The sequence below is a fragment of the Zootoca vivipara genome, chromosome Z, assembly GCF_963506605.1.
Source record: "Zootoca vivipara chromosome Z, rZooViv1.1, whole genome shotgun sequence".
NCBI lineage: Eukaryota > Metazoa > Chordata > Lepidosauria > Squamata > Lacertidae > Zootoca > Zootoca vivipara.
The window spans coordinates 10,200,633-10,220,326 of NC_083294.1; the positions used below are offsets into that span (position 1 = coordinate 10,200,633).

The window sequence follows — 19,694 nt, forward strand, 5'->3', positions numbered from 1 at the left end:
TGAAACAGTGATATGGAACTGATGGAACACTGATATGGAACAGTGAACCGACCTTAGGTTTGGGGAAATGTACTGAAATTGTCAGATTTCACCATCCCTAGTTGCAAATTTGCACTGGGCTTAAGCTTGTGTGGGTCATGTGGTACCTAGCTCCCTTTCAGACCTCTCACTCATGAAGATAGGGATTAACAGACAATCAGGCTCACTGAACAAGTCTCTCCTTCACCTCACCCCCCTTTCATTTCAGTGAGTCTAGCTTTGTTTTGTTTTTTGCTTAACCTTCCAGATGAACAGAATTGATTTTTCATCGTTATTTGGGGTGACAGCCCTTTTTTGCCTCAGGCTGGTGTCCCTCTGAGCAGCAGCCTGGCTGATCAAAAGGGTGGAGGAAAAAGAGTGGGCATCCTAGGAATTAAGATAAGGCACTAGCAATTAAGACAGATCTTCTGAAAGGGTGATTTGACTCTGCATTCAAGGATAATCTGATTTCCCAAGATGCTCCCAGTGAGGAAGAGGAATAGAATACTCAGGTGCACCACCTTAGCCAGGGTATTTTTCTCCTCATCTCCAGACATTTTCTCCCATGTGTTTTGCTTTCAAACTACCCGTCCGTTTGTGCAGTACAGCTGTAGGGTGTGAATCAGTCTTCATTCCCAGCAAGTTGACACCGAAGAAATAAACACAACACCAACAACAGGACGCTGCTGATTAATCATTGTTGGAGCTCAGTCTCATTTATGTCTTCTCCTTCCCCCTTTTTCAGACCACTAAGGTTGCCAACTGACACAAGAAATAACCATCCTTGTGCCTTTCACAGAAACTAGTGGTGCTTCTCATGATGTGGAGAATGGAACTGTCATTGCCTCCTATGGCACAATATGATAAATTCATTAAATATATCATGCTTGTTGATCAACACACAGGAGCAGGGGGTCTGTCATCCAGCCTTGGCATCAGTGGAGCTGGGTATGTTTAGCCTGGAGAAGTCTGAGAGGTGATATGGCAGCTGTCTTCAAATATCTGAGAAACTGCTACATAGGTGATGAAGCAAGCTTTTTTTTCCCTGCTGCTTCGGATTGTAATACATACCAATGGAATCAAATTACAAGAATGGAGATTCTGATTAAAAGTTAGGAAAAGGTTGGATGGTCACATGTTAGAGGTCTGTTGGCTGTGATTTGTGAATTGCAGGGGTTTGGATGAGATGACCCTTATGACTTTCTGTTGTTAGGCAGAAGAATGTTTTCTTTGTATACTGGTCAAAATGGCATCGGGCAGGATCAACATGGTAAATAATATACCAAATGCATTAGGGGAAATGGCTTTGCGTGTTAGGGAAAACTGCATACAAAAAAGTGCAAACTAGGAGAAAATCACACTGAAATGCTGGTGAAATTTCCTGAAGACTTTAATTTTTTATTTTTCGCAAACTGATGTGGCAGTGTGGAGAACAAAGGCAAGGGAAATGAGAATCTGAAATCAATAAGTTTACTCATTCATAGAGAAAACCTTAAATATCATATTTAAGAATGATTTTTGTAGAACCTAGTGCCCCAATGGTTCAAATTCTACATGGAGGGGGGGATGAGCCAACCTACACCCACTTACCGTACCTGCTTTGACTGGCTTACTGCTCTGTAAGGACTCGTGCAGACCCATAGCCCTAGAGATGTCAGGAATTGAACACAGAACTTCCTGCACACCAGTGAGTGATAGGTGTCTTTTTCATTGTGAAATGCAGTGGGTGGGTAGAGGGGAATTCACTCCAAAAGCAACATCCCATTTCATTTACAGGTAGCTTTTATTTACAAATATACTGAAGTGTTTCGTTCTCTTTCTCTTTTGTAGGAAAAACAAACACAAGGTCTAAGAATCACATCATTTAACTGCCAGTTGACAGCGGCAGAGATGGGGCGGAGTGGAAGTTGGAAGGGGGGGAACCAAAAAACCAAAATGAAGCCCAACAAAAACACTAATAAATAATTTAAGAAAGGGAAAGTCATTAAATAAAAAACAAAACGTCCAATCTGCAACCTTGATGTTGGTGGGAGAAAACCAACAGAGCTTGGAAGGGGTGTGGGTGGGGTTAGGAACTATGTTTGAAAGGGGAAATGGCCTAGGAATGGGAGACCATATTAAGAATCATTAGCATCAGCATCATTATCTTACAAGTTAAACAAACTGGAACAGCTACAAAATACTACATTTGGTAACATAAATACAGAATATATAAATATACAAGTAATGCAGCCATATGAGCTAAAGAAAATGTGTGGTGATGGTGGGGAGGTGTCTCCCCCCTTTCTTCTAAATTGTTATTTATGATTCAAAGTTTGCTGTTCAAACTGTATTGATTAAAGGTGGAAACCCAGTTGGATCTCTGAGCTTGGTGGAGTCATGGCCTGTCAAGGTTTCTCAGCAAATGCTTTCATTCTGTTAAAATCATAGAATCCTTGCAGAGATGGAAGAAACCCCAAGGGTTGTCTAATCCAGCCCCTATGCAACGGAGAACTACAGCTAAAGTCCAGCAGAAAGGTTAGATTACTAGAGTCCAGCCTAGTTTTGGTGCTTCTCCCATCCTGCTAATCTACATAAGCTCCATTGAAATGAAGGGGAGCTGCACAGGAGCATGCACACACGTGTCCATTCATTTCAATGGGACTTCTGTAGACGAAAGCTTTAAGTGAAAAATGTCCATGGATCAGAGTTGTCTGATGCCCTTAATATCATCTAGTCAACTGCCTGACTTTGAACCAATTCTGGTTCAACAAAGCAGTTTCTATACAGAAGTACCTCTGACAGTCTTCTTTAAATTTATCAATGGATTTTTTTGGAGTTCTGGGATTCCCTGGTCCTATTTCTAAAATGGAATGGATGCATTAGGAAACCTCCACTGATTCAAGTTTTCTTTTCGTTTCTGAATTTTGTACTTTGCATAAACCTGTTGCTGCAGCTTTCTAGGTCTTTCATCACCTTTCCCTATTCCCATACTTCCAAATTACATATTCACATTGATAAAACACTGCAAGAAAGCTCAATCTTTTTGTGATTCTATACATGGATGCATCGAGGTGATTTTTGTGCAGTTTTACTTCTGTGCATTGATAAAAGATTGCAAAAAGAGTAGAGACTGAGATGTGACTGTATGTATGCTTATATTCAGATCCTTTTCATGTAGTGTTTTACCAGTGCTCCATATTAGAGGGCTACATATACACCATTATAAAAACACTGCAAAACAAAAACAAAACACCCAACACTTATCAAATAAAACATGCAATCAAATCCAGGTTGCTTTTTTGTATTTTTATCAATGCATACATGTGCATTGTTACATGGGCAGGGGAGACAGTGGTGCAGGACTTTCTGGCAGAATCCTATGGCTCCACTCAGCAGGATGAACAGGAGGGTCCCCAGGGCTGGCTTACCACATTTTGAAGTGTGTGAAGTCATGCACATTGCAGTCTAGAGGGATACTCCTCGTAAGACCATTAAGGTTGCATCTACCCCATGCATTTAAAGCATGTTTATAGCACATGGCTTACCCTTAAGAATCCGGGGAATGATGAGTTTGTTAAGAGTGCTGGGAATTGTAGTTCTTTGAGGGGTAAACTACAATTCCCATTGGGGGGGCATGTGGTTTATGAGGTGGGTGTCACCGATGTCCAGAGGTTAAAATTACCCTAACTCTCCCACTGAAGAAAAAAAAGCAAATTAACTGGACACAGCAGTAGAATGCACATTCTAAGTCAGGATATATAATTCTGAGTTAAGGCAGAATTTGGCTGAAGGAAGGACAACACAAACCCACAGAATGATAAAGGAACCAGGGGTTGCAGATGAGGGAGAGCTCTTTCTCCCATTTCTGAAGGTGAATACATTTTGGGAAGCAATTATGTATATATTAAAATAAAGGTCTCCAAAGGCTAATAAGGGGCTCCACACACCTAGTCTTTAAACAAATTCTTGGAGACTGAAGACTATGTCAGGGTGGTGGTCTCAGAGGGACACACAGTACATTTCTATTCTATTCTATTCTATTCTATTCTATACATTGCTTCTTTGTGCTTCAGGGTGGGGAAACTTCAAATGGTGGAACTTACCCCTGCAAAAAAAAGGGGGGGGGGAGAAAGAGAGAAGATATTTGTTTGTTGGGATTGAAAATGTGACAGTTGGGTGTAGAGAACTCCAAGAGATTACAACACCTAGGAACTCTTGGAAGGTTCTTGATGTGGTTTCAGTGCCTGGAAGACTTCTGACCTGCCACCACCCTCCTCTTCTCTTTGACTGCTCAGATTTTCTGCTTGGAGAGGGACAGTGGTGGCTTCATGCTCCGGCACCGGGGGGCGGAGAGCAGGCGGGGGCGGAGCTAGAGTGTGTCCTGGGGGTGGGGTGCCCAGCGCAGGCAGGTGGGGGCAGCTGCGATGGCACCCTGCTGGGATTGCGCTGCCGGGGGCGGTGCACTCCCCTCACACTCCTCTTCCTCTGCCAGTGGAGAGGGATCACCTTTGGTCTTAGCCCATGAACCAACCAGAGCTCCCTGCTATTATGGCAATGCTCAAAAATAAAGACACCTTGCTTTGCCGCAGCAATGATAAGCAATGTCTGCATCACAGAAAAACGTTTTAGGCCGGTCAGGTGTCCTAATCCACAGAGGACATATATCCATTTGCAGTGGCTCCCTGTTTGTGGAATGCTCTCCCCAGGGAGGCTTGCCTGGTGCCCTCATTATACATATTTAGGTGCCAGACAATAATGTTCCTCTTCAACCAGGTCTTGGGATGATTAATATTCTATGTCTTTTTAAATGTGTTTGTGGGGTGTGTTTGTTTGCTTTATTTTTGTTCTTGCTTTTATTATATATTTTGTGTTTTTATTTTGTCTTTTTATGCTATGAGCCACCCTGAGAACTTCAGATGAAGAGCAGTATAAAGATTTAATTAATAATCATCGTCATCATATTTAAAGGTCTCCTTTATTTGAAGGGATTCTCTGTCTCAATCTGAGATGAAGTGCCATCAGATGGGAGAGCATCAACAACGAGCACATAGACAGCTGACCAAGCAAGCACACAGGTCACCTGGTCACAGTTTCCCCTTCTAGGGCAAGAGGTACCACATTTCCATTTAAATTATAGCCCTTGTTTCTAAATTTGGTTTATGCATATAAATTATGCATATACAAATACTATGCAAATCTGTGACCTCTTTTATCCTTTTGTGGTGTGTGTGATTCCTCTTTTTTTGGAAATACGTAAAGGGACACTTTATTTGCCCTGCACAGGAGAGGCGTCCTCATTTTACAGGTTTTCCATCTGTATACTAACCATGGGTTGTGCACCAAACTAATTTCTACTCAAGTAGAGTAGAGCTATAGAAATTAATAAACCTAAATTAGTCATGCCCATTAACTTCAGTGGATCTACTCTATGTGGGACTAGCATTGGAGAGAACACTATAAGCCTGGTATGGGGTACCTATGGCCCTCCAGATGCTGTTGAACTACAACTCCCATCAGCCCCAGCAAGCATGGCCAGTGGTGATGGGAGTTGTAGTGCAGCCACATCTGGAGGGCCTGCTTATAACTTAAGGACTTTGCTAGGTGTTATCAATTCCAGTATATAGGATGCCTCCAGCATCCTAAGTATAAGCTGCTTAAAACATTTCAACAAAGTGTACGATTGGATCTGTTTCAATGAGTTCAAGTTTTCAGAAACAATATATATCTCAGAAATGTAAGCAAAGCAAGATTCTTAGCCTCAAATTAAACATGGCACCAGTGTTGCAAATGCAACTAGTGTGCATGTTGTTGTTGTTGTTGTTTAATGTAAGTAGCAGCCATTGCAATGCCTGGGAAACATTGACACTTCAGGGGAATACTGTATCTTTTATCCTTCCCACAATCCTGATGAAAACCATGTCTCTGAAGCTGCTGCTTGCATTTCAAGTCCCCATTGGCACCATGTAAAGCAACTAGCAGTTTCAGAGGGCAGGTTTTTGTGGGAGATGGTGCAGGGAGAGACAGATTTGAACTCCCCTTCCCCACAGTGGCTGCTGAATACATAACAAAGGATATCTTTAACATTATATATACTTTAGACCTTAGTTATGGTACTCACATTCTCTATGCTTCAGGATAAAGAGGGGAATTTAGCTGTATCATCAGAAGAAGTGGCAATGAGACCTTTTCTGTGCCAGATCAGGAAACTGCATGATTGGTGTTGGGGTGTGCATCCGCGTGCATGCGTGTGTGCGCGCATGCACACACACACATGCAAAAAGCCTCCTCACCATTTGGTATACTGTTAAAACTGTCAGTGTATCAAGCCCATGACATAGGAAATTACTATGTGCTAGATGGTGTCCTCTGATAACCCTTTAGATGAATATTTGGCAAACAATGAATTCATTTTTGGCATAGTAGACTCAAATGTTTGGGGAAAAACACCTAGAATATGGCTCCTAACATACCCTCGTGAGGAGCATGTGACCTTACAGATGTTGTCAGTGAACAACTCCCTGACCACTGGCCATGCTGGCTAGGGGGTGATGAGAGTTGAAGACCAACAGCAACTGTGAAACCACTGGTTCCCTATCCCTGGTCTAGAATGAACACAAGAGGAATAACATTTTTTAGACATGACACTAAGAATGGCTTCCGCGTCCCTGCTGCATCACTTGTGCTCTGGAACAGTGTTCTTTTAAAAAGAAAACTCAAATATACAATCCAATGGATGTGGCTCATTCCTTCCATTTACAAATATGGGAAATTCAAACTTCTCCACGAATAAAAATAGTGAGGGAGGTCCACATAGAAGAACATCTGTTCAGTTGTGGACCAATCAAGCGACCGGATGCTGTTTACATAGGGCAAAACTGGGGGACCTGCTGCCCTCCATATGTTGTTGGATGCCAACTCCCATTAGCCCCAGCCACAATGGGCAGTGGTCAGAACGGGTAGTGGTTAGGAGTTGGGGTACAAATACCTAGGGAGCAACATATGAGTCCCCACTGATGTATGGGAATACTGCATGTCAAATTTGTGTCTGTTGTATCTGGCCTAATAGGTATGGCTTCCTACAAAATCCTGGGGTAGGTCTTCTAGATCTGTGGGCTCTCTGACAAAATACAATTTCCAGAGTTCTCTCAGGACATGGAATGACTATTAAGCTACTTGATGTATTATTAAACTAGTCAGTGGCAGAGCATCTGCTCTGCATGCATAAGGTCCCAGGTTCAATCCCCAGCATCTCCAGGGTATGCTGGGCATGTAACCCTGCCTGAAACCCCGCAGAGCTGCTACCAATCAGCGTAGACAATACTGAGCTAGATGGACCAGTCGTCTGACTCAGTATAAAGCACTTTCTGTTGAACCTGTAGATACCAACCCTCAACAGAAATGTATTCATGAGTAGTGGGGAAGCTGACATAACTTTATGCTAAAAAGCAACTTTCCTCCATTCCTCATTCTGAGTGCCAAGTGTTTGAGGACCAGGACATTTGCAGGAAAACCAAAATGCTTGTTTACAAAGCCATTGTACTGTACTACCAACCTTATTACAGTATATCTTGTGAAACATGGACCACTTATAAACACCATCTCCAACTCCTGGAAAGATCCCATCAACGGTGTCTCCAAAAATGTTTACATATCACTTGGGAAGACAGGTGAACTAATGCCAGTGTACGGTGTCGAAGCAATGATTCTTCAACATCAACTTCATTGGACTGGTCATGTTGTGCGGATGCCTGATTATTGCCTTCCAAAGCAACTACTCTATTCCAAACTCAAAAATGGAAAGTGTAATGCTGGTGGTCAACAAAACAGGTTTAAAGACTCTCTCAAAGCAAATCTTAAAAAATTGGAAAACACTGGCCTGCAAGCGCTCCAATTGGAGAACAGCCTTTACCAAAGGTGTCGTGGACTTCAAAGATGCTTGAACTCAGGACAAAAGGGGAAAATGTGCTAAGAGGAAGGTATGCTTGGCAAACCCTCATTGTGATAAACTTCCGCTTGGAAACCTATGTCCCCACTGTGGAAGGACATGTGGATCCAGAATTGGCCTCCACAATCATTTACGGACTCACTGTTAAGACCGTGTTCATGGAAGACAATCTTACTCGACTATGAGTGATCGCCAACGAAGAAAGAAGAAGCATCCAATTTGTCAAGACTTTTGAGGGAAATCATGTTTTGATTCATTTTAAATGCTCTTCCTCCTGCCTGCCCCTCCACCTGCCCCTCCACCTGCCTGCCCCTCCATTGGCACTGCTTGTCAATTTCCTCCTCTTCCTTTGTCTGAAGGTTGCCCTTGTGGAACTCACCAGGGAGTTTTGTGGCAGCAAAACTAGAATTAATTGGCTCCGCCTACCATTGGTTCTTCCTTGTTATTGGCTCTGGCTCTGCTGTTCTTGCATTCTGCCTTCACCTAAAGAATTCTGGGGGCTCTAGTTTGTCCAGGACACTGACAGTTAGGAGACCTGCTCCCCTCCCTACTCCCCTCACAGAATGGCAGTGCCCAGAGTGATTTAAGAGTCAATCTCTCTTCAGGCAAAACTGGGAATTGGAGCTTTGGGAGGGAAATAGTGGTCAGCACCTTTAATGAGCTACAGCTCTCAGAATTCATTCTGGGAAACTGTGACTGTTTAAAATTGTATCATAGTGTTTTAAATGTATGATGCGAATGCAGCCTTTGTAGGCCTTCTGTCCATTTGCATGTAGGGATAGCTAACATGAGGGCTCCTATGTTGTTAGGTTCTTGGATGAATAAGAGGTGTGTGTGACAGTCCCTGTAACTCCCCTCTCCCTTGACTCCTGCCCATGCTCATGCCATTTTCATGCCACAATACAATAAATAACTCCTAAGGTGTGGGAAGGGTTTTTTTTTGCTGCAAGATACCAACACAGCCACTCTCTGAGCATGTATGTCCATGGATAACCTGGCCCCACCATCCACCATCCATTTTAAATTCCCATTCCTGGTTCAACATTGCTCTGGTGGCATTGTGGGAAAATGTAAATGGTTGTCTTGCCACCACTAGATAATCCAACAGCAGAGGCTAGTTTATTTGGGCAAAAGGGGTGCTGTCCCATTAACCTGCGTCTGCCCTTGGGCAGTCCCCATTGGCTTGATTCCTGACTTACAGCCTGTCAGGAGGCGATTCTCTTTGCCATTGGTTCTAGATCTATCTCCTGTTGGGAGTCCGCATTTCACACCACTGCCGGGAAACACTAACTGGTCTTCATCAGTGAGCCCATTCTCATGTTCTTTCTCATTGTAGCAACAACTAATGGATAGCTTTCATCGCCATTTTCAGATTCATTTAAAAGTGCTACAATTAAAGGGGAATTGGTCAAGACCACAGTAACATTTAGGATCCTTCCTCAATTCTGTGTAGGGTTTGAATTGATTCATTTGTTTTTGGCTCTACCAAGTCCACTTTCAGTGGGCCGCATTCAACTAGGGCTGTGGTCCAGTAAGAGAAATATTAGTCGATGAATGGTAGCAGCTAAAGAATCAAATAATACATAAAATATGCAGAAAACTGCAAAAGAGGGAAAGCGTTGATTGGTTCAAGAAGGAAATACCTTTTGGTGTTTTTTCATAACTCACACATCCAGCAAAGTAGCTACCACATCTGAGAAGAAGCATCCTTTCCTCTCTGATATACATGGAAGGAATTCATCCAATAAGATATCACATTACCTGCTGGGTGGTTGTTTTTTGTTAACTTATTAAAAATATTTCAACAAATTAAAGACCTGCTACCTGCAACCAGTCCTCCAGATGTTGTTGGACTCCAACTCTCATCAGCCCCTAGCCCACATCCCCAATCTAACCAATGAATCAAATATAGTAGTGGGACTGATTTATGAGTGAACATGCATAATCCTGTATTGCAGATGCTGAAGCCTGAGTTTCAGCTATCTACTGGTCCATGTGAATCTGGAGTAACTGAGCAATTGGAGTTCATTAAGTCTGAGTAAGGGCTTGGGGGAAAGCCATAGGAACAAAATGAGGACATAGGAAGCTGCTATTGGCCCATCTAGCTCAGTACCATCCAGTCTGATTGGCCACTGATCTCCAGGATTTCACACAGGAGCTTTTCCCAGCTGTCTAGAGATGCCAGAAAACCTGAGACCTTCTGCATGCAAAGCAGATGCTCTGCCACTGAACTGCAATCCCCCCCAAGCATTGCTTTTTCTACAGTGACTCGACTGACATTTCAGGAGGGTCCCAAGGGACATGGCAGATTTCTCTCTCTCTCAAAGACCTTCCTAATTAACCCAGATTGGGACAACGGAGCACTGCATATATCTGTCAAGTAGATATAAACATAAGGAACACCCAACAGATGCCTGCCAATCACATGAGTGGGGGGGGGAGGAAAGTGGAGAATTTGAGAGTGAGTTATATTACATTTTTTTAAAAATAAAGAACACCCACCCTAATGTTTTGTGCTCATATTGGTAAATGTAGTTAAATGAAACTGTGTGTCTCATAAGAACCTTTTGCTCATTTTTGTTAAAAAAACAAAATGTTACTACTAATCTAAATGAAACCCTCCCCACTAACTCATGCATCTACTTCGTCATTTATTTAAAATACTATCATTATGACATGAGCCTTCGCTCTTTGTCTTTCTCCACAGTCTTACTTTTCACCAGCTACTCATCTCCCCGCTGCCCCTTCTCTCGCCCAGTTTCATACAGTACAAAGGCTATAAACTAATGTACCAGTCTATGGGCTTTTATGGTGCGGGGAAGGAAGGGGGGCGTGGAACGTAGGAAAGAGGAAGTATTTGCTTGGGAGCCACTGTTACAGGAAAAGGTCTCACAGTCCGGGTTGGCTGTTGGTCCACAACTAACATGTTACTCCGACCTTTTTTGCTGCATGGGTCAATACCCCCCCCCTCAAAATGGTGGTGATACTTGTGGCTCCGGGCATCCGAAAGAGGCTCCAAAAGGTTAATAGGTTTCATGGTGTTCATCTTGCTTTCCTTTGCGATGGCGGGATCAAAATGGAGGGTTGTTGATGGGCGTTGCCATGTTCCTCCTGAACTCAATGCTAGTGCCATGATACTTATTTTTTCTGTAGGTGATCTGGCAGCAGCCTTGAAATTTCATTTTTTTAAATAAAAAAAATGAAAGTCTCTCTTAATTTAACACTCCTGTTGTCACAGAGCCTGAAGTCAGCATGAAGGAAGAGCTGAGGAAAATATGGCTGTAAGAGTCTGAGCTGAGAAATCAGGGGGCACGTGAGGGGTTGGGGAGTCATCTGTGAAGATGGGCCTTCTTTCCAGGGTTCCCCCCTTGTTTTCCCTTGAATTTCATGAGGCAAAATAAGAACTCTGCATAGAGTACAGCCTGTCAATGGGGTTTCCAACCCTGGCCTGCATGGAGTTTACTTCTGAGGAGGCCAGGAAACAGTCGCTCAAGCTAGTTAGAGAGGTATCACTGTCGATGTCGTGGAAAATCGAGTCATTCCCTGCGAGGCACAAAAAACAGCAACACAAGCACATTAATACACACTGAATTGCTCACTCAGAGAAAGAGACCTGGGGTTCCCTTATCACTTCATGCAATGGAAGCCCATCTGCACACACAGCAGAATAACGTGATATGAATTTTCTTGAACCATGCCACTTCATATTGCATTTGGAGGGAAATCTCATGCTTGATTGCTGCCCCTACATGAAAAATACCCCATATGCAGAAAATGAGTATGCCAAGGTAAGCCTGGCGTGCTAATTTCCCTCCTCTCTTCCTTTCTCCTTCTCATGCTACCGGTATTTTTCTGTGTGCATGGTTGGGGGCATCTGCAGGAATTTTTGGTGGACAGGGAGAGTAAAACACTGAAAGCAGGGAACAGGCCACTCCTCTCTCTCTCTCTCTCTCTCTCTCTCTCTCTCTCTCTCTCTCTCTCTCTCTCTCACACACACACACACACACACACACACACACACACAGAGAGAGAGAGAGAGCGCACCTGTACATTTTGCCTCATATCTCAGGTTCTAAAAATGCTAAAAACTTTGGCTGCATTCACATGGCAGTTTAATCTAACATTCCCCTTGTATTTGAGCTTTCATGAAATGTAAGATGTACTTCTGGCGCTGTCTCATAATATGGCAAGTTTAGCACTCATTCCCTGTGTTATTTGCAAATAACATGGAAATGAGTGATAAACTTGTGCTACATTCCACTGTATTTTGAGAAATGCCTTTTATGTTGTACGAAAGCTCAAACACAGTATTTACTCGAATCTAGTGCTCACCTTTTTTGGCCAAATTATGTTGCGGAAATTAAGGTGTGCATTAGATTCGATGGCACATTTACATTCGCCAGCAAATACTTTTTTTATTTTTTTTATTTCAAGGCTCTGAAAACTGAGCTGTGCATTTGATTCGATGGCACATTAGTCTCGAGTAAATACGGTATAATGTGGAAATTGACAATTATTGAAAGATCCGAGAAACAGAATAAACTGCTATGCGAATTCAGTCTAACTCATTAAAAACAAAATGAAGGCCAGGTGGAGATTATGGTTCATCCACCATAAAGGGGAGGCAGCTGCCCCTCTTGTGGAAACCAGTGTAACCAATGTTATTTTTCGTGTGATGTGTCAATTAGGGCCCATTAGGGGAGAAGGCTAACCTAGAACCCTGCTCCCTCTCAGGCTAATTTTCTACAGCATTCCAACCAGGCAGTCTGGAGAGGTGCAGTCCTGGCAAAGGATTTAGGGGAGGTGCAGGGGCACGTGGTGGGAGGGGGGGGAAGGGATATTTCACTAGTGTCAGTACTTGCATTGGCTTCTGCTAGTGTGCTGTATTAATTAAACCCAGCCCGGTGAGTCTAAGTTAGTCCCATCCATTATTTTCAATGGGTTGACTCTGAGTGGGACTAACATTTGGCTGCAACTCCAAAGCTTTATTTCTTTGGGCTCCTAATCACTGCAGAGTTTAGTGACTGCATTGTGAGGGTGGAGAGAGGTGAGGATTTGCCAAGGACTTGTTTGCATTCCAATCTGCAGCATTTAGGTAAAGGTAAAGGGACCCCTGACCATTAGGTCCAGTCGTGACCGACTCTGGGGTTGCATGCTCATCTCGCATTATTGGCCGAGGGAGCCGGCGTATAGCTTCCAGGTCATGTGGCCAGCATGACAAAGCTGCTTCTGGCAAACCAGAGCAGCACATGGAAACGCCGTTTACCTTCCCGCTGTAGCGGTGCCTATTTATCTACTTGCATTTTGACGTGCTTGCAAACTGCTTGGTTTGCAGGAGCTGGGACCAAGCAATGGGAGCTCACCCCATCACAGGGATTCGAGCCGCCGACCTTCTGGTCAGCAAGCCCTAGGCTCAGTGTTTAACCACAGCGCCACCTGGGTCCCTTGCAGCATTTAGGAAGAGCTTTTTAAAAAAATAATTAAGAAGAGAAAGTTCCTTTTCTAACTGATACGAGTAAACAATCTGTGGGAAGCTGTTTGGTCACAGAGAAGAGATTCTGCATTCCATCCCAGGAAACTGTGGCTCCCAGGAATGGCGGTATCAAATGGTGTCAATGGCAAATATGGAACTGGGAAAAGAGCAAAGCTTTTGCTCACTTGCTCCATTAACGGAAGTCCACCCTGTGACCTCCTCTACCAGTTTAACCCACAGCTCCTCCACAGTGGCAGGAGATAGCTTTCTGGACCAGATGAGCCTTTGGTCTGATCCATCAAGGCAAGAGTCGTTATTTTACCAGGTGCCCTGGTGGACTCAGTGTGTAATATAGAACAGTAGGTGCCTGCTCAGTCCCACACACTGACTAGGTGGCCTCGGATCTGTCGCGATCTTCCAACCACAAATCCTTCATCTCCTGATTGGGAATCTTAAATGTTACACCCCACACACTGTTGTTGTATGAGGATTGAGGAGATAAAGTCTGCACATCAATTTGCATTGCTAAGGAATTGTATAAGCAAGGTGATAACTCAGCCTTCTGCCAAAACCACATCTGACTTTGCATTCCTCATGATGTGGTAGTGGAGAGACAGGTTATTGAGGGTGCTGGATTCTTTTCTGCCTCCTCAGAATATGAAGCAAGCATCTAGACTACATACATTGGTTGGCTTCATACCAGTTTAGCTGTCATGGCTCCATTGTCTCCTTCCTATGAACAAAGGCAGATTCAAGGGAGTGTGACCGGTTCGGTTGTGCTGGGTGAGGAGCTTTGGGGATGCCACCAGAGAAACCTCAACTATTATTTAGAAGAAAGCATGAGAAGTGGGGAGGGCTGAATTCTGACATCACACAAGGTACCACTGAATTTGAGACCCCAAAGTCTGCCACTGCCATGAATCCTGGGAAACAGAGTTTGGTGAAGGTGAAAAGAATTCTCTGGAGAATATCCCATAGTCCCCTCCCTCACAGAGCTGAAGATCCCAAGACCTCTATCAGAGAGTTGCAGTTTAAGCAAATATTATAGACATGCCCCAAATCCCCAATGAGACCTACTAGGAATGCTGGATTGACAATATATCACATAAGTAGGGCATTGTGATGTCAAAGGTAAAACAGCTAATAATGTTCAAGTCTGGACCATCTCCAGAAGCAAATGGTCTGCTTTTGAAGCATTTTGCAAGCTGCTGGGCTAGTTTTAAGAACCAGTTAATACAGGCACAAGGGCTGTGGTGACAGCTGTGACAGCAGGAAGTTTCCTCCTGCCTCCCTTGTTTTTTTTCCCCTTCCAGAGGAAATTACATTTCCCAAGATCCCTGACATTTAGATCACTATCATAGTGGCAACCTAAAAACCTGAGCTAGAGAGTTAAGGAGGGCCCTGGTATCTTTGTGTGGCTTCTGCCGGCCAGCTAAGAAGATTTAGGGGGATTTTGGGTGAGAAGGGTGAGGGCTGGTGGGAAGTTAAGGGAAGAATTCAGAGCCTGCTACATTTCCAGTGGCATTACTGGAAGTATGATGGAGCTTGAAAGGGCTCATAATTCTTCATTCAGAAATGCCATTGCTTTGAAATACCATATAAAGGAGCAGAAGTCTTTCTGGTAGAGTCCAGCACAAGCAGAACAGAAAGGATAGGCTTCCAGAGACTCAATGGAGACTCATCTTCCCTCTTTGCTTGTTTTGGACCCTGGTGGAAGGAACTCTATTTCCTCCAGAAGAAGACCAAAACGATGCCTTGGATACAAATGGCATCTAATCTTAACATCTGACTCAAGTTGCTCCCAGGGCTTTCCACCCTGTAAAATGACAGGGAGACCTCTCAAGAGTGTGGGCTTGGGAATCCTAGACCGAAGCTTCCATGTTCTACCTTGGACATGCCAACAGCAGCTGGTTCCCAGTGAGTCTTACCATAGGGGTTCATGTGGTCACCTGGCATTTGTGGTGGTGTGAGACCTTGCTGGAAGGGGTCAGTGGCATAGCTGCTCTGATCCATCGCTACAATCTGCTGCTGTGGCGGTGCTAGCGGTGTATAAGATGTCATCATCCCCTCCATTCGGTTGGACATAACTTCTGCAAAGAAAGACAATTGACTTCATCTAAAGCTCCTCCTGTGAGATGGCTGAAATTACAGTGCTCTCGGCCTTTGAAGTTGCCCCTGTTTTCTTTCCATTTGGGGCTGAGTTTAAAAAGAGGGGAGGGGGCAAGCTCCACAAACATTTTCATCACCATGAAGCACCACCCTCCCCAATTCAGTGATTGGAAGGGACTGACTGCAGGGAAAGGGGATAACAGTGTTCACATTTTCAGGAAATGCACTGCCATCTAGTTCAGCATCCTGTTCTCACAGGGCCCAAAGACAAGACCACTTTCTCCTCCTGTGGCTTCATGAAACTGGCATTCAGAAGCTTTAATGCCTCTGATCATGGAGGCACAGCATTAGCCTTGTCCTCCGTGAATGTATCTAACCTTCTTTTAAAGCCATCTAAGGTAGTGGCTATTACTGCCTCCTGTGGGAGTGAGTTCCATAGTTTAACTATGCACTGCTGGATCTTTCAACACTCAGCTTCATTAGATACCCATGAATAGTTCCAGCATTGTGAGGGGGGGGGATCTTCTCTCTCTCTTCCATGCCATGCATAATTTACAAACCTCTGTCATTTCATCTCTTACTTGCCTTTTCTCTTAACTAAAAAGTCCAAATGTTGCAACCTTTCCTTCTCCACCCCCTTGATCATTTTGGTTGCCCTTTTCTGAACTTTTCCAACTCTACAGTACACTATCCTATTTGAGCTGGGGCGACTAAAAAAATAATCACACCCCTATTCCAATTGTGATCACACCATCGATTTGCAATACAATTCTCAGCATCCTCTCCAAACTGCAGCTACTAAGATTCTTTGGGGGAAGCTATCCCTATTAAAATGGTATCAAACCAATGTGCAGCATAGGTGATCCCTAAGTCTTTTGTGGCTGCATTACACACACACACACACACACACACAAAATTTATTTTTGAACAGTCTAACATCTGGATTTGATTTGACACCTGCTGTAGAGAACAGTCCTGACTCACAGCCCCTTCTCCTCATCCTCCCCAACCACAAGCCCAGAGTTCCTTCATTTCCATCAGATATTGTTTGAAAGGAGCTATTTGTTTCTGCCAGGGTGGAATGAGAAGCAGCTAATTGTTTCCTTGAAATTCACTCCCACGATCCCAGGCTGTCTACTCCGACATGATGCAATGCCAGACAGGTGATGAAGACTGTTGCATCGCTCATCCATATGCAGTGGTTTGGGGTTGCACATCCTATCCTAAGTAAATGGTGTTGCAAGTGGTTTGGGGTGGAGACTCCTGTTTTGTCCAGTCCTTGCCACAGTAGTGTGCCAGCCCGAACTGGCGCCACTGGGTGCCAGAGCGGCAAGAACAGATAAGAACATCATGCTAATGGGATGGCGAAGGAGCAGCAATGTGGGGGTGTAATTGCCAAGAGGTCTAGCCGGTTGGGGCCCTTCTTCCCCTCATTTCAAAGTCCAGGTTGGAAACTAAACATCATTGCTTTGAGTTGTTGTTAGGTTTTCTTCTGGTGTTGGTTGTATAAATTTATGGCTGTGCTCTGCCGCCATAGTCAGAGGCTGTATGCTTCTCAATATCAACTGCTGGAAGGCACAGGAGAGGAGAACGCTCCTGTGATTTGGTCCTGTTTGCTGATTTCCCGCAGGGATCTAGTTGGCCACTAGGAGAAGAGGAATCATAGAATTGTAGAGTTGGAAGAGACCACAAGGGCCAACCCCCTGCCAAGCAGGAAACACCATCAAAGCATTCTTGACATATGCCTGTCAAGCCTCTGCTTAAAGACCTCCAAAGAAGGATACTCCACCACACTCCTTGGTAGCAAATTCCACTGCCGAACAGCTCTTACTGTCAGGAAGTTCTTCCTAATGTTTAGGTGCAATCTTCTTTCTTGAAGTTTGAATCCATTGCTCCGTGTCCGCTTCTCTGGAGCAGCAGAAAACAACCTTTCTCCCTCCTCTATATGACATCCTTTCATATATTTGAACATGGCTATCATATCACCCCTTAACCCAGTGTTTCTCAACCAGTGTGCCTCCAGATGTTTTGGGACTACAACTCCCATCATCCCTAGCTAGCAAGACCAGTGGTCAGGAATGATGGGAGTTGTAGTCCCAAAACATCTGGAGGCACACTGGTTGAGAAACACTGCCTTAACCTTCTCTTCTCCAGGCTAAACATACCCAGCTCCCTAAGCCGTTCCTTATAAGGCATCGTTTCCAGGCCTTTGACCATTTTCGTTGCCCTCTTCTGGACATGTTCCAGCTTGTCAGTATCCTTCTTGAACCGTGGTGCCCAGAACTGGACACAGTACTCCAGGTGAGGTCTGACCAGAGCAGAATACAGTGGTACTATTACTTCCCTTGATCTGGATGCTATATTCCTATTGATGCAGCCCAGAATTGCATTGGCTTTTTTAGCTGCTGCATCACGCTGCTGACTCATGTCAAGTTTGTGGTCTACCAAGACTCCTAGATCCTTTTCACATGTACTGCTCTCAAGCCAGGTGTCTCCCATCCTGGCTTGAAACAGGACTAGATGAACTATTGGCTTGATACAGCAGGGTTCTTATTATGTTCTCAACTAGCTTTTAACAAGAGCCATATTTTGAACAATAGAAGAGCCTGACCTGCTGTTTCAGGCCAGAGGCCCAATCTAGTCTGGTGCCCTGTTCTCCCAGTGGCCAACCAGATGGCTGTGGCCAACCACATGCCGATGGCAAGCTCAAGAGTTCTCTCCCCAAATAATTCCCAGCAACTGATATTCCTATTGCCTCTGACAGTGGAGGCAGAAGATAGTTGTGGTGGCTAGAAGGTTTATCTTCCATGAGGATAAATAAATACCTATAAACACGCGGTTCAAGTATGATTCAAATCTTGTCTCTGCTAGAAACTTACTATTTTATTTTACTTAGAAGCATGCTTAATAGTTCAAAAATCTCTGAGTGGTGTCAATCAGTAGGCAGCATCAGACACGTATCAGCCACCCCCTGCCTCCAGTATTCAATATGGGGCTAAGGTGCAGAGGACTACGTTACATGGGTGGTATAAGGATTAAAATATTGTATATACGGGATGCTTTGAACATGCACATATGCGAAGCATGATTAGTAATCCAAGGGAAGGGTGAGAAAGGTGCTTCTTTCACCTGCCAATTTTTCCTTGGAAATATCCTCCAGGCTGTTTTTAACCTGGGTCCCCCTGCCAAGCTGGGCTCCAAGCCTAATGATCAGCCTGACTTTGGGAAACTATGGGTGGAGGAAACATTCACAGGGGAGAATCAACTCAGCAAGGCAGGGTAGGGGTGGGGAGTGGGGCATAGGCAAAATCCTCTTATGCTCACCAGTTTTTTTGTTTTTGTTTTTAAGAAAAAAGGTGCCAGTACTCACCATGAAGTTGTTACAGTAAGTGCCACACTTTTAACATGTGGTGGGGGGTGCCGGTACTGCGTACCCTTGAGTACCCCCAGAAAAACACAGTGCTGATGCTCACTGAGTCTTTTCTGTAAATGTATTCCCCTCTTTCCCTATGTTTAGAGGGTTTAAAAACAAGACACAACATGGCAGAGCATTCAGCTTAGGCAATCCTCCCTCTGCATTCCAGAATGGTATAGTCCTCTAGGAATAGGACAATTCTACCTATGTCTCTTTCTTTCTTTCTTTCTTTCTTTCTTTCTTTCTTTCTTTCTTTCTTTCTTTCTTTCTTTCTTTCTTTGTGTTTGGCTGCAACTTGCAGGGTATATACCCAATACTCAAGCTCCTGCAGTTAAAAGCCTTTCACTCTTTTTGTTTGTATGTAAGCATATCCTGGGTTCACACCTTGAATATTCTGCATTGGGCTGGCCACCCAAATCAGAAATGATGCAATGGAACTGGAAAAAAGGCCATAACCCCCAAATGCCATCATCAACCCCAAGGGTCCCATCCACGTCACCACTGTGGTTTCACCTTGACCTAGTCGCTGTGAATTCTGCTGCTCCTGCTGCTGTTGATGCCTTCGGGCCAATTTCTTCATCTGAGGAAGAAAGGAAAATCAGGACTAAACAGGGGCACATCAATCAAATTCTCACACTGGCTGGACTGGATGCCTGTGGGGAGCCTGCAAGAAGGACCTGAGTGCAACAACACTCTCCCCTCCAGCTGTTTCCAGCAATGGGCATACAGAGGCACACTACTCTGGCAGTGAA

At 44.2% G+C, this 19,694-nt stretch overlaps 1 protein-coding gene across 4 annotated transcripts in view; it reads right to left on the reverse strand.

Moving 5' to 3' along the window:
• Window positions 1–998: 998 nt before the first annotated feature.
• The window catches only part of LMX1B (LIM homeobox transcription factor 1 beta), a 160,611-nt gene continuing 141,915 nt past the window's right edge, over window positions 999–19,694 (reverse strand). For 2 of the 4 annotated variants that reach the window (XM_035113355.2, XM_060270504.1), the window contains 3 exons: window positions 19,456–19,522; window positions 15,347–15,508; window positions 1,000–11,488 (listed from right to left, as the gene is read on the reverse strand). In XM_035113355.2, the coding sequence (XP_034969246.1) occupies window positions 11,331–11,488; window positions 15,347–15,508; window positions 19,456–19,522 (387 nt within the window). In that variant the 3' untranslated portion in view covers window positions 1,000–11,330. Of the gene's footprint in view, window positions 11,489–15,346; window positions 15,509–19,380; window positions 19,523–19,694 lie in introns of all 4 variants that reach the window. The other 2 variants (XM_035113357.2, XM_035113358.2) reach the window with 2 other exon arrangements.